Source organism: Plecotus auritus (genome assembly GCF_963455305.1).
Source record: "Plecotus auritus genome assembly, chromosome: 2".
Lineage (NCBI taxonomy): Eukaryota > Metazoa > Chordata > Mammalia > Chiroptera > Vespertilionidae > Plecotus > Plecotus auritus.
The window spans coordinates 220,064,525-220,088,336 of NC_137771.1; the positions used below are offsets into that span (position 1 = coordinate 220,064,525).

The 23,812-nt window shown below is 55.4% G+C and overlaps 1 protein-coding gene across 2 annotated transcripts; it reads left to right on the forward strand.

The window, feature by feature from the left end:
- Positions 1–5,509: 5,509 nt before the first annotated feature.
- Positions 5,510–21,726, forward strand: SLC19A1 (solute carrier family 19 member 1). Of its 2 annotated transcripts, none has more exons than XM_080656971.1 (6): positions 5,510–5,599; positions 11,953–12,211; positions 14,066–14,837; positions 14,911–15,103; positions 17,970–18,111; positions 20,331–21,726. In XM_080656971.1, the coding sequence occupies exons 2-6, from the start codon at positions 12,002–12,004 to the stop codon at positions 20,604–20,606; spliced, it is 1,593 nt and encodes a 530-aa protein (XP_080513097.1). In that variant the 5' UTR covers positions 5,510–5,599; positions 11,953–12,001; the 3' UTR covers positions 20,607–21,726. The 2 variants fall into 2 exon arrangements, with proteins under 2 accessions (XP_080513097.1, XP_080513096.1); XM_080656970.1 differs by lacking the exon at positions 5,510–5,599 and adding an exon at positions 6,062–6,192.
- Positions 21,727–23,812: the final 2,086 nt, after the last annotated feature.

Here is a 23,812-nt window from a genome sequence, read left to right on the forward strand (position 1 = left end):
TAAATACCATTTACAGTAACATTAAAAGCATAAAATATCGCCCTAGCTGGTTTGGCTCAGTGGATAGAGCATCAGCTTGCGTACTGAAGGGTCCTGGGTTCAATTCTGGTCAAGGGCACAAGCCCAGGTTGCGGGTTTGATGCCCAGTAGGGGGCGATCGGAAGGCAGCCGATCAAAGATTCTCACGATTGATGTTTATATTTCTCTCTCCCTCTCCCTTCCTCTCAGAAATCAATAAAAATATACTTTTATATACTTTTAAAAAGCATAAAATATCTAAGAATTCATGTAATGAAAGATGTGGATATTCTTACACTGAAAACCATAAAACATTGCTGAGAAAAATTAAAGAGGAGCCAAAGAAATAGGGAGATATGCCATGTTCTTGGATGGATAGGCTCATTATTAGGGTGAAAATTCTTCCCAAATTGACCTATAGATTCAGTGTAACCCAATCAAAATCTCAACAGGCTTTTTATTTTGTAGAAATTGAGAAGCTGGTTCAAAATGTATATAGAAATGTAAGGGTCATTCAATAGTCAAAACAATTTTGAGAAAGGAACAGAGTGGGAGGGCTCATACACAGACAATCAAAGGGAAAGGATAGAGTCCAGGCATAGACTCACATGTACATGGACAACAGAGTTCAACAGAGGTGTGGACGTGATTCAGCTGGGTGGGGCAATCTTTAGATCAGATAGTGCAGGACCAACTGGGAATGCACAGATCACTCACAAACACTGTTTGAAATGGGTGATGGACCTAAGTTTAAAAACAAAATCTATAAAATGTCTAGACCTGTGTTGCCCATTGCTGTAGCCATTTGCCACACGTGGTATTTACATTTAAATTAAGTTAAAAATTCAATTTCTAGCCACATGCCGCTAGAGGCCACCAGGTTGGACAGCACAGGTATGGAGCATTCCCACCATTGCAGAAGAGTCCATTGGATAGTGCTGTTATGGATGAAAACACAGGAGAAAATTTCCCCAACCATACAGTGGGCAAATGATAATCGGGATACAGCATCTCAACTGACATTTGGAAGAATACTTGATCGTTTTCAACTAGTTAGGCTGTATTACTTATTTTTGTTTCCTTAACATTTTGTTTTATATAGAGTTAAGTTCAGAGAATGTGGCCTAAGCGATTTTTCATTTTTTGAAATTGTTTTGAGCTTTGACTTGCAGCTGGTTTGGGATCCTTTAAACTTTTTCATGGGATGAAGGCTGGGGAGTGTTGGGGAGTGGGGGAAAGAGATCAACCAAAGGACTTGTATGCATGCATATAAGCACAGCCAATGGACACAGACACTGGGCGGGGGGGGGGGGGGCGGGGGAGGGCGCGCCGGATGAGGGCATGCGACAGGGGGTAGGGGAGGCTGGGGGAAGGTCAATGGGGAATAAAAAGGAGATATATGTACTACTATGTGTAATACTTTAAACAATAAAAATAAAATAAAATAAAATGAAAAACTTAAGCTTTGAATCTAAAAAAAAAAAAGAAAAAATGTGTACTCTGTGCACAGTGCATTTTATATGAAAATTCAAATCAAATCACCAACAGTAGGATTTGTCTTTTCCACCCTCATTTTGCATTTTCTATGCAATCTATGGCATTTGCCCAGAGTCCAGGTCCCCTGTGGCCGCGCTCTCCTCTCTTCCCACAGACTTAATTCTCACATCCTCAGGCATATGCATGTTTCACCCACGTAAGATGCATTCCCTTATCCATTTCACTCTTTACCTCGAATTCTGCTTTCTGTGGTATGAACACCGTGTTGTGCACATTCCTGGGCTGCGTTTTTCAGCCCCTCACCCGCACACTTCCTTGTCATGTTGCTGGTATCTCCCTCACCGGTTTTGCTTTTCTGCACAAAGGCAGCCTACTCTGAGCTCCTGACCTTGGCTCCAGCCAGCACCTGCCCAGGTCACTCCATAAGGCAGGCTGTGCTGGGCACCTGTGGTTTTGGCAGGAGGAACCTTGATGACCCTAAGGGATAGGGGCCTGATGAATCAGAGGAGCCAGGTCCAAGATGACAGGTCTGAATGCTGTGCCAGCTCCACACAGTACCACTGGCTAGAACTGGTGCCTGGCCTATGGCTGCCAGCCAAGGCCCACCTTGGGAAGGCTGGTCCAGTGCTGGGGAGACCCAAGGGCCCTTTTGGGGAAAGGCTCCCCACCCGGTTGACCTGCTGTAGGCAGGAGCTGGCCGTCAGAAGCCTGGTGGGCTGCACTGAAGGGCTGACCCACACCCATTTCTTCAAGTTCAGAGAGGACATCTGCAGGTTCATTTTCTTTTCAGTAGGGGTTCCTTTTCCCCTTTGAAGTCAAGGCTGAAATTCCTGGCTATGATTTTGCCGTGTAACTTTGTAAGATGTCACCATTTGGGAAAACAGGGGAAAGGGGACGTGGGCTCTCTCTGTTATTTACTACAACTCCATATGGATCTATAATTATTTAAAAATAAAAAATTAATTAAAAGATGAATAAGCCTGACAGATTATGTAATTAAAGAATTAGCTACCCAGATGTAAGAAAGTCCAACTATGCAGTGCAGAGTAGTTTATTCTGCTTTATTGCTATATCCAGGTAAACTGTTTATATACAATTGTTTGAATTCTCAAAACTTTTATTGTCTGGTTGGTCTCAACTCCTTCCCCACATCACAGCCAGCTGTTGTCTCTACAATGCTGTTCATAGACAGTAAACTCAGTAGCTGTCAGGAGAAAGCATCCTTCCCCACCCACAGAGCAGTGGGTGGCCTGGGGGTTGGCCTGTCCAGGTGGGCTCTGAGCTGCAGGGGGTCCTACTCCTCTCTGGTCCTCCTTGGTCACCTTTAGAATGAGAAGCCCAGACTGGAGGGTTGGCCCCTCACAATAACCATTCCAGGAAGGGTGTCCAGGAAAGAATGGGTATTGGGGACACGGGGGATACTCTGGAAGGGGTGCCAGGAGGTGGTGAATTGGGGGCACCTCTTCAGGGTAGGGGGAAGCAGGGCTGGGTGGGCCAGGGTTGGGCTGAGTGCTGCTGCACACAGTACAACAGCAGAGCCTCTCTCAGCTCCTTCGAGAGGGGACAGGGTCTCCGTGGGCCTGCACACAGACCCTGAGCACCCCATGAGCAGGAGTGACTGGAGCCCATGGGTGGGGACGCTGGGGGTCAGTACTGCTGGGCCATCCCTCCATACCATGGGTCCACCCAGGGACCAGGTCTTGCTCCCTCCATGACTCTTACAGCAGCTACCCCCACCCTCACATGTCTGAGGAATACATTATTAAGCATAAAGGAACACTTAAAGCTACAGTGACTAAAACAGGTTCCATTCCCCAAAGCAACACTCACCTCTAAACATCAGTTTCTGCACATCTCTAGATTTGGCGATTACACTATCAGCAGCGCCCCCGGAGCCTCCTGAAGCCAACGCCCTGGCTCCTGTGGCTGCTCCAGACAGCAGGGCCACCCAGTCCTCCCTTGGAGAGCTGCCTCCAGGTTACGACGCCTGTGAGGCGCTGTCACCCAGGCCTTGCCATGCCCTGTAGCCCTGGCTGGCTCTTCTGGGAGCAGTGGTGATCAAGGCCCCTCCGCCTTCAGCCCCCTAGGCATACAGCTCCCGTAGGAACCCTGGGCCTTGTATGGTCAGGAAACTTCTAGAAGCCCTGCCTGGCATGGCAGCTTCAGTCAGCTGGAGAATTGGAGAAAGGCGTGGTCCAACCAGAATTTTATCTGACTCCCACACATGCCAGTTAGAAACCACCAGGGGAGGGACGGGAGGGGGGAAGCCATGGTCCTCAGGTCCTCATTGCGGGGGCAGGAGGTCATGGAAAGACTGCTCGCTGGGCATCTGTGCATGCCTGTGCTTGTGGGCACGACCTGACCTGTTCCAAGGCCAGATCGTCCAGCCGGGCACCCTGCTCCTGTGGGCAGGGTCCTTCTCACTGAGCCCTCATGAGGGTCAGGGACCTACCTGCTCAGGACCCTGTGCCAGTCAGTTATCTTGCTTTTCCCTCCCTTTTCTCATAGCAGCCCCCTGTTGCTCGCCTAGGGGCTGCACTGCTGGTCTGACTCATCCCCCAGTTGGTCCCCAAGCCCATGGACCAGATCCCTCAGGTGGGACCTATACACAGGCAAGGAGAGGGAAAGACAGATAGAGGCCCTTTGCTTTGTCCCTTCAGTTTGCTGAGTAGGGCCTGCAGGGTTGGGCTCCCACACACCTGTGGAGACCTGTGTGGAGGAGCCAGCACAGATTGAGGGGAACATGAGGGGAGTGCTCCAGCCGGGGGATGTGCTCTCTCTTCAGGTCTCCTTACCTTCAAACAGCCACTCCAGGCTCTACTTAGAAGCCCTTTTGAAGGCCTGGAGACAGTCCAAGGCTGGAGCAGCAGGTGGCCACTCATGCACAGGGTCCATGGCTGGGTTCCTGGTGGCGGGGCGGGGGGGAGAGTAGGGGCTTGGACAGGCACGCACACACTAGGAGGCCCAGTAGTCTTCACACAGCCCTGGTGGGTCTGCTGAGCACACACTAGTCTCTGGACAGAAGACAACCCAGGCCCCAGTGCTCCTCAGGTGTTATGGGCCTCACTGCACCATGGGCAGGCCCAGTCCAGAGGGGTGAGCTGGCTGTGGGGAGTAGGGAGGAGCACAGGCACAGAGACTGTGGGTGTCCTCAGGTGGGATCTGCTATTCACTTCTGGGGAAATTCAAGAGGGCAGCCACCTGGGAGGGGTGCAAAGACGCACCCCTCCCCACTTCTGTCTTTGTCCCTCCAGATATGAGGTTTGGGTCCTGTGCACATTGGCCAGACTAATGACCTCCTCCTGCATGCTGCGCATTGCATTGGAGTCCTGGCCTTCAGGGCCTCTCTAGATTAGCTGGCGCCAGCGGGCCCCTCCCTTCTCCCACTGTCCTCCTCCCTGCATGCTTCCCACAGCCACCAGCTACCTGCCGAGGAGTGCAGCCTGGGACCTGCAAAGGCCACTCTCCCAAATTAACTTCCCTTGCTGAGAGGTGGGGAGGGGTGTGGATAACCCTGGTCACATTTGAGCACCACACCCTCCTCCCTTCCCCTCCAGACCCTCCGCTTCCTGCTTCTCTGCACAGAGACTGACTGGCTCATGCTCAGTCCTGAGGGGGCAGTGAGGGAATTCGGGGAAGCACCAGTTGAGCTGGGTGGGGGACTTGCTGTTTGTGACCCCAAGAGCAGGTATCTGTGCCTGGCCGAAGTCCTGAGGCAGCCACCAGACCAAATGTGGGTCAGGCTGTGCTTGTGACCCGCACAGGCTGCCACTGCCGTGTAGGGGAAGGGAGACCTCGTCAAACCCCAACAGTCCTGTCCTGCCTGGCACAATGACCAGTGTCTCTGGCTTGAATTTGGGGGTTAGCCAGGAATGGAACGTTTTAAAATGAGTCTAAAAGAAAAGAGGACACGAACTTGCTTAGGATGGCAGGCGGGGCAGGCACACGGCAGGGGTCACGGGGCCGGCACTCATCCAAGGGGCGGTCACAGCTGGGGTGGGGGTTGGGAGGGCCTCCCTCCAGGTGGGTAGGAGACAGCTACAGGACCGGGAAGTCTTCCACTTGTGACCCAGGCGCTGTGTGGGTAGGCGCGAGGGGACTTGGGAGGGGATTCCGGGAGGGATGGTCCAGTAAGGGCTGCGGCTAGAGGGGGTGTGGGCGAGGTGGGGGTGGTCCTGTAGGAACTCTGAAGGGGAGCTGTAGCAGGGGCTGTCCAGCGGGGACTGCAGCCGGGGTGGCGGGGGGAGTGGTGGGGGTGACGCAGCAGACTCCCGGAGGGGTCTCAGGGAGGGGTAGTCCAGCGGGGAGGGGGCTCCGGGAGGTTAGTCCAGTGGGGGCTGCAGACGGGGTCCAAAGGACGCACAGGGGTGGACGGGTGCTCCACATTCGGCGCCCAGACCTGCTCCACCAGGGAAATGCGCGAACTGGGGAGGTGACGGGGGCGGGCTGGGTGGGAACTAAGACCCGAGACCGAACCGCACGCGTGTGTGGCCTTGATTCACCTCCGGGATCGCGCAAAAGGGCACCCCTCTTGGGGTATGGGGCGTGGCCAACTGCAGGGGCCACGCTTCTTTCCCGGCAGCGCCCGCGGCCGCGGGGAATTTTGGGCGCTGTGGGTCGAGCGCAGCTAGTACATGAATGGGAGCTGGTTCCCCGGCGCTACTGCCCACCTCTCAGGTAATCGACCTGCAGGGCCGGGATGTAGGAACGCGGGCCGGAGACTGGCCGGGGGCGCGGGTTCCCGGTCTCAAGGGGCATGCAGGGGGCGCGAGTTCTGAGACTTAGGAATGAATGCAGAGGGATGCGCGGGCCTGGGGCGCAGGGTAAAAGCAGGTAGCACAGGCTCCGGTTCTCAGGGGTGAATGCGGGCCGGGACAAGGGGATCCTGGTGAGGCGCCCGGGCTGCGGGTGCCTGGGGGGCCTTGAAGTAATTGCGGCGGGAGGCGGGAGCCGGCATCTCAGAGGTGAATGCAGGGGGCGCAGGCCGGGACCTGCGTGCCGGAAGCTAGGCGCACAGTGATACAGGCCCGTTCCCGCCAGCTGTGACTGGGCTCCACGCACAGCACCCACCTCTGCCACTGTCCACGTGGTAGCCCATCCCCCGCCTGCTGCCACCGCCGCATTTCTGTTCCGTGGTCCCGGCGCGCACGCTCTGCGATGAGGCAGGCTTACCTCGGATCAGCTCCCCACCGGGTCCAGCTTGTTGGTGCTGTGAGCGCTGCCCTGATCTTCCCCTGGCCCCGCGGACTCAGGGTGCCTCCCTGGCACTAGCAGAGAATCACGGGGACAAGGCGCGCGCTCCGGCACCTTGCCGCCGCGTTGTGGCTGTGGAGCCCCCTGGGCGCCGCTGGAGCTTGTCCCAGAACCTGCACAGTGTGCCGGCAGCCCTTTCCTGAGTGGGCCCTCCCAACCCTTGAACTAGAGACTATTCCCAAGGGTCCTGTTTACTTCCCCTGGAGAACCCAGTAGAGTGGCCCAGGCACACACGGTGTGGTCATATAGTAAGATGCCCAAGTTTAATAAGACTTAAGGCAGGTGAGCCCCACTCAGGGTACAGGTTAGAACCTGAGCCAGCTCAGAAATCCAGAATGCATCTAGACGGAGCTATTTTCCATGCTGCCCAAAGTGCAGGAGGAATAAAGTTCATATAGCTGAGATTTGAGCATCTGCCAAGAGGTGACCAGTTGCCCCTTGCCCCTAAAGGAGATGGAGGGCCCCCGGCAGCCCAGACTGAATCTGCAGAACCAGGAACCTCTGGCCCAGCAGAACTGCCTCCCTCTGTAGGTCTGGGAGCCCTGTACCCAGGCCCCAGCGTTCCCAGATGGTGTGTCACCCAGCTGCCTCTGTTGGAGTGCATCTCTCCGCCATTTGTCCTCTTGGCTTGACACTGCTAAATTGCTCTCTTTCAGAGGGTGCCTTGGTGGATTTAATAACCCCAAATATTAGTTATCTGTGCGGGGCAAAGGTGATCAACACCTCCAGGGTGTTTTAAACTTGTGAGTTGGGTGATAGTGGGTTTAATTTTACTCACTGGGACACAGAACTCTGTCATGTAACCTGGGAGAGTGCAACAATTTTGTTCCTTTTTTTTTTTTTTTTTTTTTTACCAGCAGGTGTTTTTAAAATGTAAGAAACCTCCCTGGGTAACCTGGGAGAGTAGTAGCTGGTTTACTTTTTTTATTTTTTATTGATTTTTTAGAGAGGGAGGGAGGGGAGAGGAGAGATTGAGACATTGATTGGTTGCCTCTGGTACATGCCCCGACTTGGCATCAAACCTGTGACCTTCCATTGCAGGGGCTGACGCTCCAAACAGCTCAGCCATACTGGCCAGCGAGTAGTAGCTGGTTTAAAACACAAAATGAGAGAGTTGGTGTTTGCTTTTGTTTTGCTTTTGGGTATCCCCGCTTCCTAGGTGCTGGGAGGACAAAGCCAGGGGGAGCCACTGGTGCTCCACACTCCCCAGGGCAGGTGCAGAAAGAGCCCAAAGGGGGAACTGAAAGAGTGTTCTGAAGTCGGATGTACAGGTCCTTGGGGAGGCCGCCCCATGACCCTCTGGCTGCCCCTGAAGAGGCCTCAAGTTGCAATGGGCTGGGGTGGGGTCAGGACACGTGGGGTCCAGGCCTGGCTTGCTGCTCACTGGCCCTGAGCTTGGGCACCTCACTTGCCTTCTGTGCCCATTTCTGTGCTCATTTCTGTGCTGTGTCCCTTCCCCTCATCTTCCTGGAGCCCAAGGCTGGGCTGGACCTGTGTGGAGTAGAGCAGTTTGGGCTTTTCAGGCCGAGGACTTTGAGTTTTATCCAGGGATGCTGACTCCCTGCTAGTGTTGGTGATTACACTCATGTGAGCTGAGTAAACTGACAGAATAAGACTTAAGGCAGGTAAGCCCCACCCTGGACAGCAGGGCCCAGCCTTGGTGACTTCGGGCCTGGCTTCTGAGTCTGCTCTTTTCTTAAAAAAATAAAAAAATAAAAAAAGTTTATTGATTTCAGAGATGGAGAGAGAGATAGAAACATCAATGATGAGAGAGAATCATTGATCAGCTGCTTCCTGCTCGCCTCCCACTGGGGACTGAGCCTGCAACCTGGGCATGTGCCCTGACCAGGAATCAAACCATGACTTCTTGGTTCATAGGTTGATGCTCAACTGCTGAGCCACAGCAGCGGGGCCTGCTCTTTCCTTTGAACATCAGTCCCCACACAGGTGGCCTTTCCTTTGGAGATGCCAAGTAACGGCTAAGCCGCCCGCTGTGTCCTGGACTGGAAATCTGCTCTGTTAGCATGCTTTGGCCCTGTGGAGCTCCACATTTTTTCCATGGTGGCCCTGTGGTGCTCTACATTTCTTTCATAGTTACAAATGGACTTCAAATAAGGCCCTGGATTTTTGGCCACGGCTCCTGGGATGAGGCCAAGCTCCTCCACATGACCCCGTTCTGCCCGAGCTCACTTTGCAGTTACCAGGCCATCCAGTCCTCACCTTTTCCACAAGACTTTGCAAGGGTGTGTACAGCAGTGTGGACACAGTGCGGGGAATGCATAGGAGAGCGGCACATTCCATAGGGGCTATAAACCTCAGTCCCAGGGCTATCCTTAGTTCAAAGACATGTAATCACTAACTGCCCCAGGGAGTCCCCAGGGTGCACCTTTAGTTGTTCTTGCCTGGCCTGCTGTGCTGGCTCCTGTTATGTAACTCAGCAGGAAGGTGGGGGCTTGTGACCCAGCAGGTTGAGCCCTGCACTGGGCAGTGTCCTCAGACTGCAGAGGTGGAACTGGAGGGCTGCCTGTGAGGTCAGGTGCTTGATGGGTCAGCCCTGAGGGTGGGGTGGGCTGGGAGGGAAGGGGCAGAGTTTGTAGGACTCTGAGGAGGTAGTTTGGGTTGCTACCACGAGAGGCCCTTGTGAACCCCGTCCCTCCTGCCCTGGACCCTGGGTGTCTGCAGACACTCCCCCCGCTCTGTGAGGTCCACCTGTATTGAGGGCTCCCTGGCCATCACCTGGGGTGGCTCCTTGGGGCTGGTTCACCTGTGTTGTCAGCCTGGAGGACTGGGTGTTTACCCTGAAGCCTGGATGCTGGCTGTCCAGGGGTTGTTCTTGTCCATACCAGCCAGGAGGTCTGAAGCAGAGTCTCTTGGGCTTGCTCACTTGGTCACCCACGGGCATGCCTGTGAGGCATGTTAAGGTGCACAGTCCTGGCCAGCCCAGACCTTCAGGTGGCTACGTGGATCAGGGCTCAGAGCTCATTTCTGACAAGCACTTCCTGTAGTTTAAGAAGCACTGCCTGGAGGTTTCAGAAGCTGTAGAAATGAAACCAAGTGTGGTTGGTACTGGTATCTGAGCCCTGTGCCATTGCCCCAGGGTTTGGGGATATCAGGTAAGGCAAGTTCCCATCGCTTCTGGAGATGACAGGAGGGCCAAGTACAGGGCTCCTGGGGGACCCTGGGCTTAAATTCTTGGCTGTTTGCCCCCATGCCTCTTTGCCCCCATGCCTGGGTGAGTGTATGGTTGTTCTGGTGTCCTGGGAGCAGTGCACTAAGGGTGGGAAAGTGAACTGAGGGGTGTCCTGGAGCTGGAATGGGGTCCCTGGTGGTATGTGTACCCTGAGGTGGGCCACTCTGCCTGTAGTACACCGCTCAGCAAAGGGAACGGTGGTCCGATGAGTGAGAGTCCTTTGCCTTCTAAACCCCAGTGCTTATTTCTGTAACTCAGGGGAAATGAGGTGGAGGGAAAGAGTGAAACCCCTGTGGCCTGGGGTTGCCCTCTCTGTTGAAGGGGCCAAGGCCCTCCCAGCTGTTTGTGCAAGCTCCAGGGGGACTGGGAAAGCAGGCCGGGCCTGTATGGCCTGTGTGCTCCTTCCTGGGTGCTGGGGGAGGGGACCAAGTTTGCCCTCCCCTGCCGGGCTGGTTGTTTCATTTGGACCCTTGAAATGGTGGAGGCTATCCCAGGATCCTGTAACACCCAGGCCACTGTTGCCCGCACCGCCCCCTCCCTTAGAAATTCTCTGTAATTCCAGAAGCTGCCCCTTGCCCATGCCCTGCCCTTCCTTTTGGCCCCATAAACCCACCAGGCCCAGCTTGAGGGGTTTCACTGCCCTCCCACCATCTCATTTCCCCTGAGTTACAGAAATAAGCACTGGGGTTTAGAAGGCAAAGGACTCTTATCGGACCACCGTTCCCTTTGCTGAGGTTCTCGTCCTGCGCAGAGTAATCAGAGATCTGGTGAGCGGTCTCTCTCTGCCCTTGGTGGCCCCTGGGGGTCTCTGCTGTCACCTGGTTTTCCTGGGCCTTATCCAGGGAGGAATGTAGGAGCAATTCCTGCTTGGATGGTCTCTGAGCAGCATGCTGGCCAAGCGCACAGGGCGTAAGTGCCCAGAATCTGGTGGCTTTTCCAGAGCACCAGGTCCTATATCTTGGGAACTTTTTGCATCTACTGCTTGGGGATTGGAAGAGATTTCTCCCCAAATGCAGACCTTCTGCAGTTACCCTCCCAGAACAGGTTGTACGTAAGGGGCGCAGAGCTGTCCCAACATCTCTCAGTTTCCCCATCCCCACCCCCGCCACACCCCTGTACCCAGGGTGTCTCCGCCCCTCCTGAGCCATGGAACTGGTGGGCCCTTCCTCATTCTTACCGTATCTGCTTGACATGGGCACCCTTTGTCACCCGACACAGTTTTCATGGCAGCTCCCTTTTTGACTCTCACTGAAGAGCAAAGTTTGTAGCAGTGCCTTAATGGAAAACGAATAGCATGTAACATATAGCAAAGGAGTCATAAAACAAAACAAAACAGCAGATAACTTTGTATTCGGATAACTAGACATGATCATCTGCCCATCTGTGCTATAAAGGGCGAGTGGTGGGCATCGGAACAGTGCCATCACCCTTGCACCAAACGGAGACACCACCCAAAGCGCCCCTGGACCAGGCCACCCTCCCTCAGCTCATGGTGGTCTGGAGCTCCATCTGTCCCCTGTGGTCCTTTCCCTTTCCCTGGTACACTCCTCGCTGGCTCCTGCTTCTCCCTTTGCCTCCCCACCTGCTCTGGGCTCTACCTCCAAACCGCATCTGCCCAGTCTTGTGCATGGAGTCTCCCAGGGGCCAGTGGGACAGTGAGAGCAGGCTGTCCCAGACACCCCTCCTGGGGAGGGCCCTGTGCCCTCAGAGGTCTCCACAAGGCTGGTGGTTACCACATGGGACTAGGAAGCCCTGGAGACTCCCTGGAGGTGGTGATAGCCTGGTCTGGGTGGATGTGGTATCTTGATTGTTGAGAGCCCCATCCAGGTTGAGAGCATGGGACTGGGGCCTGTGGGCCTCTCTCCCCAACTCCGTGTGAATTTGGGATCCTGACTGAGTGAGAGAGGGAAGATGGCCATTCAGCCAAGTTCTGGGGAGGAGGGGAGGTGTCTGCGGGCTGCTGAGTTGCCCTGACTCTCTGCTCTTCCCTCCAGGGGCAGCATCACCTTCAGTCCCTCCAGGACCGTGTGGAGCCTGAGCAGCATGGCATCCTCCAGCCAGAGGGTAGAGAAGCCAGTGTCCCTGGAACCCCAGCCGGAGCCTGGGCCAGAGCCTGGGCCGGGCCACGAGCTTCAGTCCTGGCAGTGGCTGGTATTCTATCTCTGCTTCTACGGCTTCATGGCCCAGATGCGGCCCGGCGAGAGCTTCATCACCCCCTACCTCTTGGGCCCTGCTAACTTCACGAAAGAGCAGGCATGTGGACCTGGGGATAGTGGGCAGGGGTGCCCCCTGGATGGGGAAGCAGCGGGGCTGTGAGGTTAGGCAGCCATGGAGTGTCCTGGGTCCTATCCCCAGTCCCTTAGGGGGCACTGAGGGGCCTGACTCTCACCTATTAACCAGGCCAGTTAAAGAGTGACAGTGGCCGCAGAGGGGGTCTGAGGCTGCCACGGGTCTCTGAGGGAGGAGTGCAAGGTGGGGAGAGTGAGCCCACCTGCCTGGCACCTGCTTCCAGCAGAGACTCAGCAGCTATTTGCCTAAGGAGATTATTGAAGGAATTTTGAGTGAATTTTCCTTCACTCGCAAGGAGGACAAAGGATCTTGTTGAAAGCTAAGTAAGCTTATCCCAGAGGTGAGTGGTGGTGGGAGGAGGAGGAGGCAGGACAGGCTCCAGCCCTAGTGCTTTCCTTCTCCAGCTTTTGCTGTTTCCTTCTCCATAAAATAAAACAAAGAAACTCAGAGGCTGTTGGTTGATGAGGCGCACAGTCAGGGTGCCCATCCAAGCTCTGGTCACCACCCTGCTCTCCACCTGAGGACCCCGGCACTGCCCCAGAGCTGGTACCGGTCAGAGCTGGTCCTGTTCAGAACTGGTTCCGGGCTGTTCACCTCCATTCCCCCAGCCTCCTCTGCCCTTCCCATGTGGCCACCAGCCTTCCCATCCCCTGTCACCATAGCTGCATCTCCCTGGGTCCCACTGTGCCTTTGATTTCTTCGGGAAGCCCCTGCCTTTCCCTGGTGTGGAGCTTGCCCCCTACCCCTTGCATACCCTCAAATTGTTTAAGTTCAATGCAGTGTCTGTCCGAATGAGGCCTGCCCCCTCCAAGTAGCCATCTTGGAGATAAGGAAATGGCCACGTACTGACCCACATGAACTCAGAATCTGTCACTGCGTCTGATCCCATGGCCAGTGCTGACTGCTGGAGCTGGTCACTTCCCAGGTGAGGCTGGGTGGGGGGCTGGGGCCTATGGGGTTGTCTCCTGTGCCCCCCAGACCCTCCGGGACTCCTCTGAGTAACCATCCCTCACGTCCCTCACTCACTGGGTAGCCGAGGGCTCTCTCCTTCCTTAGAACACTGATCAGATCTTAAAGAGGGGCCATCGTCTGCTGTGATCACAGGAATCATTATGTATACAAAACTCTAGTAAGGTAACAGGAAAAATCTCTATAGCAAAAATTTTACAAGTCCCATTCACCTGCCCTCTCTGGTTGCACATTAACTGATTATATAGTAGGTTCCAGAAATGAAGGCATTCCCCCAAGCTTGGGTGTCAGCAGAGAGATGACAGGCTTATGTCTGGGAAGTGCGCATGAGCCTGCCTGCCGGGCCTGGCTGGGGAGAGTTACCCACGTGGGTCAGAGACTATCTTACAAAGGGCGCACCATAGGGGATTAAACCCAGTGTGTCTGCTCTCAATGGGTCACCTCGAGGGACGATGCTGCCGTATCCTGGACACCGACACTTGCTCCCTCTGCCCAAGGCCACAGCTTCCAGTTTCCCTCTTGCCCCTGTTGACCTTCTGCCCATCTGATAGCCACTGGATGTGTGTTTCCTCGATTTCTGCCTTGGCGTGTTTCCTGGCTGTTCCCATGCCAGGGCTGTGAGTAAACCAGCCTCGCAGTGGGCCCCGCGTGCTGATCGGGGCTCTACTCTGGCCCTTCCCGCTGTCAAATGAGGCCTTGGAGCCTGCTGGCCTCTCGAGGCTGAGGACCACCTGTGCTCGTCTTAGCAGACAGGCACGCTCATGGTGTGGTTCTGGTGAGGGGGCTACCAAAGGGCATTGGTGGCTATGGTAATAAGCTGCATGGGGTCACGAGCCTGCTGTCTCACAGGTCACCAATGAGATCACGCCGGTGCTGTCCTACTCCTACCTGGCAGTGCTGGTGCCCATCTTTCTGCTGACGGACTACCTGCGCTATAAGCCGGTGCTGCTCCTGCAGGGCCTGAGCTATATCTCTGTGTGGCTGCTGCTGCTGTTTGGCCATTCCGTGCTGCACATGCAGTTCATGGAGTTCTTCTACAGCCTCACCATGGCTGCCCGCATAGCCTACTCCTCCTACATCTTCTCGCTCGTGCGCCCCGCCCAGTACCAGCGCATGGCCGGCTACTCGAGGTCCGCAGTGCTCCTGGGCGTCTTCACCAGCTCTGTGCTGGGCCAGCTGCTCGTCACCGTGGGCAAGGTCTCCTTCACCGCGCTCAACTACATCTCATTGGCCTTCCTCATCTTCAGCCTGATCCTCGCCATGTTCCTGAAGCGCCCCAAGCGCAGCCTCTTTTTCAACCGCAGTGAGCCTGCCCATGGCGAGGCCTCGCCCTCGGAGCTGGACAAGATGCACCCTGGCCCTGGCCAGCCCACCGGCAGGAAGCTCCACGGGACTCTGCTGGCGAGCTGGAGGGACTGGGTCCTCATGCGCATGCTCCGTGAGTTAGGAGCTAGCCTGCGGGTACCACAGCTTCGCCTCTGGTCCCTCTGGTGGGTCTTTAACTCGGCCGGCTACTACCTAATCGTCTTCTATGTGCACATCCTGTGGAACGTGGTCGACCCCACCAAAGACACCACCAAGGTCTATAACGGTGGTGTGGATGCCGCCTCCACTCTGCTCGGTATGCCCAGCCAGCTCCGCCCATCCTGCCCGCCCTAGGAGGATGGCAGACAGTGACTGTCCTGTCTCCCCAGGCGCCATCACCTCCTTTGCGGCGGGCTTTGTGAAGATCCAGTGGGCCCTGTGGGCGAAACTGATCATCGGAGGCGTGACAGCGGTGCAGGCCGGGCTGATCTTTCTCATGTACAGCACGAGCAGCATCTGGCTGTGCTACGTGGCCTTCGTGCTCTTCCGTGGCTTCTACCAGTTCCTGGTGCCCATCGCCATGTGAGTTGGGCGGGTTGTGTGGGGTGAATGAGAGGCTGAGCAGCATAAAGCAAATTTGGTGGTGGGAGGAGCGGTGAAACCTGGACACCTTTAGCCAGGGGCACAATGTCCCTTTGTCCATAGCACGCACATCCCAGCTGCCTGCCATGGCCCTGAGACTTATCAAGGAGCCCTCCCATGTGGCATATTCTCTGCTCCTCCCACCAAGGCCACCTGGTGTCCATAGGGACTGGTCCTCATGAAGTTTTTCTTCCCAGCCTCCTGCCTCGTTTCCCAGGCCCCAGGAGCTGCTGTGGTCCCATCTTGGGTAGCCCCATGGCCTTCCTCACCCTCTCTGTTCCCACTGTGGGGAACAGCAGCTCCTGGCCAAGGAGTGACCCGGTGTCCCAGCTTACCTTCTGTCCAGGACTCTCTTGATGCTCTCATGTTCCTCACAACCCTGGGGACCCTCCTGCATCTGCCCAGGGACATCCTGAGACCTGCCCACCAGCTCCCCTGTACTTCGAGAACCTTCCCCTGCTCATGTTCTGTTTGCTCCTATGACCCTCTGTGTTCCTTTGAACTGACCTTTCACAAAGCCACTTATTCACACCATAGTGCTCACACCATATGTGCTAACACCACAAAGGCACACACCACACATGCTCACACCATATGTGCTCACACCACACGTGCTTATACCACACATGCCCACACTACACATGCTCACACTATAAGGGATACCACACGTGCTCACACCACATGTGCTCACACCACACGTGCTTATACCACACATGCTCACACTACATGTGCTCATACCACATGTACACCACATGTGCTCACACCACGTGCTCACACCACACAGGCACACACCACACGTGCTCATACCACACATGCTTACACCACGTGCTCACACCACACAGGCACACACTACACGTGCTCACACCACATAGGTACACAGAAGCCTGCCTCCCTGTGCCTCCTGCACCTGGTGGGTGTGTCTGTCACTCTAGTCCCCCTGCAACCCCCAAAGCGGGGCACCTTCTATCCTCCTTCTACTCACACCCATGTTAGGTCTTTCCCCACCTCGTCTTCAGCTCGGACAGTATCCTCTGTCTCCTGACCCTGCAGTTCCCACCTCCATGGAGTGGTGGCCTGACTCCCCTGTGCCATCTCACAGAAGCCCTGGCACACACTGCCCTGCCCACTTTCGGCCTGCACCTGCCCTGGGCTCAGAGCCTGGGTCAAACCTAGTGTCCTTCCTGTCCTCCTGAGGGCCAAGTTGCCAGACACCCTGACCACACTCCTGGCAGAAGACACCTTTCCATTTAGCTGGCCAAAATGCAGGTGTAATTGGTCCTCTTGGTGACAAGTGACATACCACCTAGCTAATCCCTAATTGACAGGAATGATGCCTTCAGTATTTTGCTATGACAGGCAACACTATCACTATCCTCTCAACCTGCATTTTTCTTTCCAAATTCTGATGATGGTCTCAGATGTTCCTAGAAAGGAACTGGCCAGGTCAAAGGGCATGTGCTTTGGTAGAGAGGGGGTGTTGGTAGATACGGCAGATGCCTGTGGGCAAGTGAGCTACCCTTTGACCTGAGGGAAGCTTGCCTTTTCTTCGTGCAGAAGGGCCGGCTCCTCCCTGGTGTTAGTGGACACTTCACATCTGTGGGCTCCCCTTTCTGCTGGGATTTCCTGTTTTCCCTCTTTATCTGTAGCACAGTGACATCTACCATATATGGTAGGTATGTTATGCTTTGCCTTTCATCCTACTTACAGAGGAGGTGTGCCATGTGAAACACTCATGCAGAGGGCGTGGCGTGTGGGTGGCGTGGCATTCGCTGTGCTGGTGGGACCTGACCCAGCTCCGGTGTCCTAGGAATTAATCTGTCCTCTCAGATCATCGATTGACATGGCCTTTTCTCAGTTTGTGTGCAGTCTTGGTCATGTGATTGCTCATTCTGGCCTTTCATATATTTCTTGCTCCTCGGACTCAGTACATACAGCTCTTGGCCTTGGTCATTCTCTTTAAAAGCTTGTTAGGTATTTTTATTTGTTTATTCTTCAGAACTTTAGAATATTTCCTTTTTTAAATTGACTTTAGAGAGGAAGGGAAAGGGAGAGAGAGACAAAAACATCAGTGATGATAGAGAATCATTGATCAGCTGCCTCCTGCAACCCCCCCCTCCCCCCACTAGCAATTAAGCCCACAACCCAGGTATGTGCCCTTGACTGGAATCGAATCATGACCTCCTGGTTATAGCTGGACACTCAGCCACTGAGCCATAATGGCTGGGTGAGAACTTTAGACTATTTCTTGTTTAGTCATTATTTTTAAAGGCACTTTGGGAATTTTAATTGGAAGTACGTTCAAATGTTAATTTCTTTGCAGGGGATTGGGAGCTCTGAGAATATTAATTCCTTCTTCTCTCCTTATTTGTTTAACTGTTCTTTCTCTAACTTATTGAATCACTTAATGACTTTAAAATCATTAAAGACTCTACTATCATTAAGGACTTTAATTCTAGAACTTTCCTCATGATGCTCTGCCCGTTCTCCTGAGGATGATTTTCTGAGAATGCTGCAGTGAATGAGTTACTCCATGCCAGGGTTACTAGGAGATTTTTTAAATGTCTTCCCGAGTTTGCATTTGGCACTATTTTGCATTCACTTTATGAGTCATTGAGGGAGGATGCAGTGGGTGGCCTGGGTGCTGGGCTGGGCTTGCTGGTCTCCAGTGGCCTTAGCAGGCATGGCCAGTCATCAGACCACATAGCTGTTTCTGGCAGCCAGTGGCAGCCTAGACGTCACCTTTGTACTTGTGGGCACTTCTTGTCCCTCCCAGCCGAGGCTGATCTTGTCCTGCTTTCCCTTTAAGTTTTCAGATCGCGTCTTCTCTTTCTAAGGAGCTCTGTGCCCTGGTCTTCGGAATCAACACATTCCTTGCCACTGTTCTCAAGACCATCATCACCCTCATCGTTTCCGACAAGCGGGGCCTGGGCCTCCAGGTCCATTCCCAGGTCAGCCCCTGTGTTGGGTTCACTTCCTCAGGGAGAGAGGACTCGGTGGGCGGCAGGGAGAGGGAAGAGGGGAGGTGTCTGGGCCAGGGTCTCCTGGTGTTCACACAACCAGCAGCATTGTCCCCTCCATGGGCCCCAGACCACAGATCTACTGAGGGCAGGGGGCATGCACAGAGCGGGCCGGGCGTCTCCAGCTGGGTACACTAGACTTACTGAGTCGGAGCAGGAGTATGAAGTGAGAGGCCCCAGGCAAGGAGGGAAGGATCAGAGGACTAGCGCCAGGGAGCCATGATCTGGCATCCGCTGTGCCGGCCTGTCCTGCTGCCTCCTGGGGCCCAGGGTGGAGCTGTAACGCCGCCCGACTCCACTTGGAACATGAGGCCTCTTAGTTGAGTCTGGATGTAGGTCATTTCTGGATGTCTTCCTGGCCCTGGGCATCCCCTGGGGTGGAAGGGCGGAGGTGTGCCAGGAGTGAGTGGTGGGCGGGGCTGTCTGAAGGGCATGCACCCTGTGCCCAGGGATGGGCGGGTTGAGGTCTCTGGTGCAACCTCACTACCAGATTATTGACCTTTTAGGGTCAAGAAACAGAAGCTTCCCTCCCCTCTGGTCGCTCAGGCTGCTCTTTCATGTCCACACCACCTGACTCCTCCCCCTTCCCCAACCACGCGACCACTTCTGTATCTGTGGTTTTGCTCATTGTGTTCTTTTTCCTTCCTGTTGTGTACAGGTCTGTCTCAATCATCCCCTTCTGGCCCAGAGAGCCTCCTTTAGCCATTATTTTTACTCCTGAAGGCTTCTGGGCTGACAGGTTTTATCCAGCAGGTGAAAACTGTGCCACTTCCTTTGGCCTTCGTAGTTGATGATGAAAAATTCTGCCCTTCTAATTGTTCTTCCCCTAAGGCGTCATTTTTTTAAGTGGCTGCATTCAAGATTCTTTTCTTTGTCTTTCGCTTTCAGAAGGTTGACTGTGGGGTGGGGGTGAAAGTCCTGAGTCTGCCCGAGTGGAGTTGGGCGTCGGCACCACCGGTGGGTGGGAGTGAAAGTCCAGACTTTCCATGTGAGCTCCCCACGGGGCCTTGAGCAACACTCCCCCAGGGGGCAGGGGCCTCCTTACAGCCTGGGTGATGAGGGTGGTTCTAGCCGGAGCAGGGCTGTTCTGTCTGTCACTTCCTGTCCTGCTGGGTGTCCCTCTCCTGGTCCTCTGGTAGAGAGAGCAGCTTTGTTGGGGCTTTTTTTCTACACATGTTGCCATTTCTGGGTTGCTGGCATCTTTAGTTTCAAAATACCTGCAACAAAAAGGAAATAAAGCCCGAGACTCATCACACGTCACCATGCTGTGCCTCGGGCTCTGGGGTCCCAGCTGGGCTTCCCCCACTCCCACCTTCAGTCACTTTCTGATGTGTGCTCTGTGTGGCTTCCAGGGCTTCAGTCATACTGGGGAAGAATACGGGAACCATGTGACTCCATCTTCCTGGAGCAAAGTCCTCCACGGTTCCCTTCCTGCTTTGCTTTCTAAAGGAGCAGGTTTCCTAGAAGGGCTGAGGGTGCCTGTGTCACAAGGGGCTCAGGGAGGGACTTGAGCCTGGTCTGGCTAATAGTTGCCTCGAGACCATCCAGACCTCCAGTCCCCCGGGTGCTCATGAGAATCAGGAGGGACATTTTTGTGGGCTGGGTGTGCATCTCTTTGTGTCACTACTGGTCAGTTTTGCCTGTCACCAGGGCGGCCACTGGGTCAATGTGTGGGGCTGCCCGTCCTTGACCGGCTCCACCGCACGCACGTGAGCCCTCAGCAGTGTGGGAACTCTGCCCATGGTGCAAAGTGCACACGTGTGGTCACACAAAATAAGCAAAGCACTGGGGATAGATCACAGAGGCCACACAGAGACAGCACAAAGTGCCGGGGTTCTGAGAGAAAGTGTGGGAGCTCCCCCAGGGCTGTGCCGTGTGGCGGCCGGAGAGTGGAGGGCAGGCCTTGTGCACTGTGGGACCTGCTCCTGGGCTGGCCTCTGACCCCTAGTGCCCACCCCACTCTTGCAGTGTTCCCGTGGCCTCTGAGCAGGAGGGAAAGAGGGAGGATACACATCCATGTGGGCTGCCTCCCGACTGTCCCTCCCCTGTCCCCCATCCACTCGTCTGCCTCCCCTTCCCTTTCCAAAGCTCCCTCATCTCCCAGGCTGCCCCTTATTCCCCACCCCCACTTGCACCTTTCTCTGTTCCAGTTCCTCGTCTACTTTGGGTACTTTGTGGTGCTGTCTGTTGCCTACTTCTTGGGAGCTGTGCTGGGGACCCTGTGGCACTTCCTGGGGAGCCACCACCAGCCCCTGCCCCTGGGCCAGGAGCTAAGGAGCCCCTTGGAGGAGAAAGCTACTCAGGTACTGAGCCTACAGGATGGAGCCCTCAGCAACTTGCAGCCCGAAGCCACAACCCTGGCCCCGGAGGACAGTGCATGGGCCGCAGCACCAGTCCTGAAGGACCAGTGCGAAGCCAAGGCCTGACCTGCTCTCTCTGTGAGTGGCCAAATTCTGACACCAGAGGCAATCTGCTCTGCATCCTCCAACATCCTCACTGAGCCTGACATCTCAGAATGTCCATCCCTGGCAGGGTGCCGGTCCCTGTGAGCCTGGGTCCTGGCATCTCAGAATGTCCATCCCTGGCAGGGTGCCGGTCCCTGTGAGCCTGGGTCCTGACATCTCAGAATGTCCATCCCTGACAGGGTGCCGGTCCCTGTGAGCCTGGAACCTTGACATCTCAGAACGGTCCATCCCTGGCAGGGTGCCGGTCCTCAGAATCAGGAAGCTGGGTTTTTGGCATTGTTTGAATTCCACTGTTCACATTATGGTACCAATGACCAATGGGGCCCCTATGACACACACCTCGAGGGCCACCTACCTCGGCCAGGGGTGTCTTAGCTTGCCCTGTGGTGTCCCCAAGCCCTGCACCTCTCAGGCCTCACATCGTGACTACGCTCTGTAGCCTGCTGGGGACACTGTGGCAGCTGCCGGGCACTGTAGGTTGGGTTGTGTCCCCTGCCTACACATGGCCAGTGGTGGGGTTCCACATGCCCACCAGGCCTCCCTGCCTTCACTCCCCTTGGGAGGCAGATCCCATTGGTTCCTGGGGACTGGGGAGATGGCCCCCTGTGCTAGCCCAAGTGACACCAGCCCCTGCAGGGTGTCGTGGGCCCTGTAGGGTGGCGGTGGGGGCCTAGGTTCCCAGGGCTCGTGGCTAAATTGACATTTCTAGTTGCCCTGGTGCCCACGTTTTAAACAATGCTGTGTTCCTTTTTTTTTTTTTTTTTTTAAACTGTCTTGTATGAGAACGCTTATCGGGCCTCTGTTTCTGTGGGAGAAGCTGGTCTGGGGCAGGCAGGCGTTCCCCCGCTGGATGAGCGGTGTTGCTGCGGTCTTTCGGAGCTGGCTCCTTCTGTGCCTTGGGCCCTGTCATCCTTCCCCTTCCTGATGTGGGTTAACCCTGGTCTGCCTCACTGGTGATGGAGGCCACCTGGGCTGCTCACACACCCACCAGCCTGGAGGACATGCCACCTGGGGCTCTAGGAACCAGTCATGTGAAAATGTAAGACCTGAAACTTTAAATAAACCACATGACCTGTGAGTGGCTCCTGATTCCAAACTGGTGGTGTGTGTGTGGGGGGGGGGGGGGGGGGAGGGTGGGGGGGGTGCTGGGGTCTATTGGGAGGCCAAGAAAGGGGACCAGCCCCTGTCCCAGGCACAGAAAGGGACCCAACCTGGGCCCACCATGTCCTTGATGCTGCTCCTCCCATGACCCTCTGTCCTCATGCCAAGTGGGGCAGCTGAGCAGCAGCCCAACAGGCAGGGTCCGGTGGAGAGGCTGCAGCTTGGAGCCAGCTTGGCAAGGAGGGTCAGGAACACTCCTGGCCTAGGAGGGGCTGCTGGAGCTGGCTGAATGGGGCATCTCGGGGCACCATGAGAGTCGTGGAGAGTGTACACAGGGTTGGCCCAAGTCATGGCCAATGGTGTGGGTCAGACTGACGGATTGGTCCCCGGGGTGTCCACACAGGCCACTGCTGCCCCGACCCTGTTGGGAAGGCAGCACTGAGCCCAGGGCCCGGCACCATTTCCCATTTGTGCTTAGAGATCGAGCAGGACTTCATGGATTGGTTGGGAGGTTGGGGGGATCTCCTCTGGTCACTGACCCCACAATCAGGGCTCTGTGCCTTTGCACTGGGATACCCCCCGCCCCAGCAAGAACACCATTAGCAGCTGGCCCAACTGCTCCCTCTGAGGCCCTCCATGTGCACTGTGCTGCTCAAACCCAGAACCGCCTCCAGGCTCCCAGAACTGCCTTTTTCTGCTGCTCCTAAGCACCTTGGCCACGAGGGCAGGGATGGCATCTGTTCCCAGGGCGCAGTGAGGCCTTCTCTGTGTAGTGTGCATAGCCCCTCAGGGTCAGACACCTCCCAGAGCCTGGCCGGCTGCAGCACCTGTGGGGAGAGCATGGTGATGCTGGGTGTGAGCCCAGGGCAGGCCACCTGCATGGGCCTGGGAAGCCTGCTGCCCCAGAGAGACCTGAGCGGAGAAAGGTCATCCACATACACCTGGTACATCTGTGTACACCTGGGGATGTCCATGCATACCCATGCACAGCCATGTGTATCTGTATATTGCACACCTGGGCTCCCTCAGGGCCCACCCACTTGGGTGTGTGGGGACTTAGGCTCCAGAGAACTGGTCTCAGGACAGCGCAGGCCACCTGCAAACCAGTGTCCATGTACATAGATGTTTTTATTTGGAACCACATCTCAGTCACCAGGACCAGCTCCTCTGGTTTATGGCTATAGTGCATGGACAGCAGACCTCAAGGGGTTGGGCTCTGGCCTGCCATCCCCCCCCAGCATGGCCACCAAAGGGGACACCTACCAGCTCTCCCAGAGACACACATGCACCTCAAAATGTTTCCTGAAGTTCTCCAACAAGTACAACGATGTGGGTTTTGAGATGCACTGTTGTGGATGGTGGTGAACAAGGCTGTTGTGGATGGTGGTGAACAAGGCAAAACACACGGCCTCATTCTCTCATGGGCATGGAGCTAGTTTGTGGACATGGTCCAGTCCTGTCTGACCCGCTGCAGCCCCTCCACGCGGCCTCCATCCAGGGCTCAGCAGGAGGCAGTCTGGCCAGGGACTGGAGGAGTCCTAGCAGGTGCTCCCAGGCAGAGCTTGGGCTGCACGGGTGTTGGGAACTCTAAGCCTGGAAAATGGGGACTGGGCCCGGCCAGGGTGGCTCAGCTGTTGAGCATCGACCTATGAACCAACCGGGAGGTCACCTTTTGATTCCCGGTCAGGGCACATGTTCAGGTTGCGGGCTTGATGCCCAGTGTGGGGTGTGCAGGAGGCAGCTAATCAATGATTCTTATCATTGATGTTTCTCTCTCTCTCTCCCTCTCCCTTCCACTTTGAAATCAAAGTATACACACACACACACACACACTAGAGGCCCAGTGCACAGATTTGTGCAGTGGGGTCCCTCAACCTGGCCTGTGCCCTCTCGCAATCTGGGACCCCTCGGAGGATGTTGGACTGTGGTTTTGGCCTGGTCCCCACAGGACAGGCTGAGGGACCCCATTGGTGCACAAATTCGTGCACTGGGCCTCTAGTATGCATATAAGATCTTTGGTTAATCTCTTCCTGCTCTTCCCCCTTCCTCTCTCCCCCGAGATTCAG

Coding starts and splice junctions, on each gene's coding strand:
- SLC19A1 (XM_080656971.1), top strand. CDS start 12,002: ATGGCATCCTCCAGCCAGAGGGTAGAGAAGCCAGTGTCCCTGGAACCC. Junction 12,212..14,065: donor CTAACTTCACGAAAGAGCAG/GCATGTGGACCT, acceptor GCTGTCTCACAG/GTCACCAATGAGATCACGCC. Junction 18,112..20,330: donor GCCTCCAGGTCCATTCCCAG/GTCAGCCCCTGT, acceptor TCTCTGTTCCAG/TTCCTCGTCTACTTTGGGTA.